This window comes from Leptonychotes weddellii, unplaced genomic scaffold (assembly GCF_054177405.1).
Source record: "Leptonychotes weddellii isolate Sample4059 unplaced genomic scaffold, ASM5417740v2 HiC_scaffold_222195, whole genome shotgun sequence".
In the NCBI taxonomy this organism is placed as follows: domain Eukaryota; kingdom Metazoa; phylum Chordata; class Mammalia; order Carnivora; family Phocidae; genus Leptonychotes; species Leptonychotes weddellii.
In genome coordinates this window covers 1-279 of record NW_027810673.1, presented here as the reverse complement: position 1 = coordinate 279, position 279 = coordinate 1, and the positions used below count along the sequence as shown (strand labels likewise).

Below are 279 nucleotides of genomic sequence, written 5' to 3'. Positions count from 1 at the left end.
GTTGTGGCGAATGCGATTAGCATTTCTACCGCTCCTGAGGAAAAGCCATGCCTGAACCCTCCAAATCTGCTCCGGCCCCAAAGAAGGGCTCCAAGAAGGCCATCACTAAAGCTCAGAAGAAGGACGGCAAGAAGCGCAAGCGCAGCCGCAAGGAGAGCTACTCCATCTACGTGTACAAGGTGCTGAAGCAGGTGCACCCCGACACGGGCATCTCGTCCAAGGCCATGGGCATCATGAACTCGTTCGTCAACGACATCTTCGAGCGCATCGCGGGCGAGG

At 57.0% G+C, this 279-nt stretch overlaps 1 protein-coding gene across 1 annotated transcript; it reads left to right on the top strand.

The window, feature by feature from the left end:
* Positions 1-47: 47 nt before the first annotated feature.
* LOC145718797 (histone H2B type 1-B-like) lies at positions 48-273 on the top strand (the record flags this gene model as incomplete). Its single annotated transcript, XM_081810307.1, has 1 exon — positions 48-273. A coding segment is annotated over exon 1 (226 nt), but the record flags the coding sequence as incomplete, so codon positions are not given.
* Between the last annotated feature and the right edge of the window lie 6 nt (positions 274-279).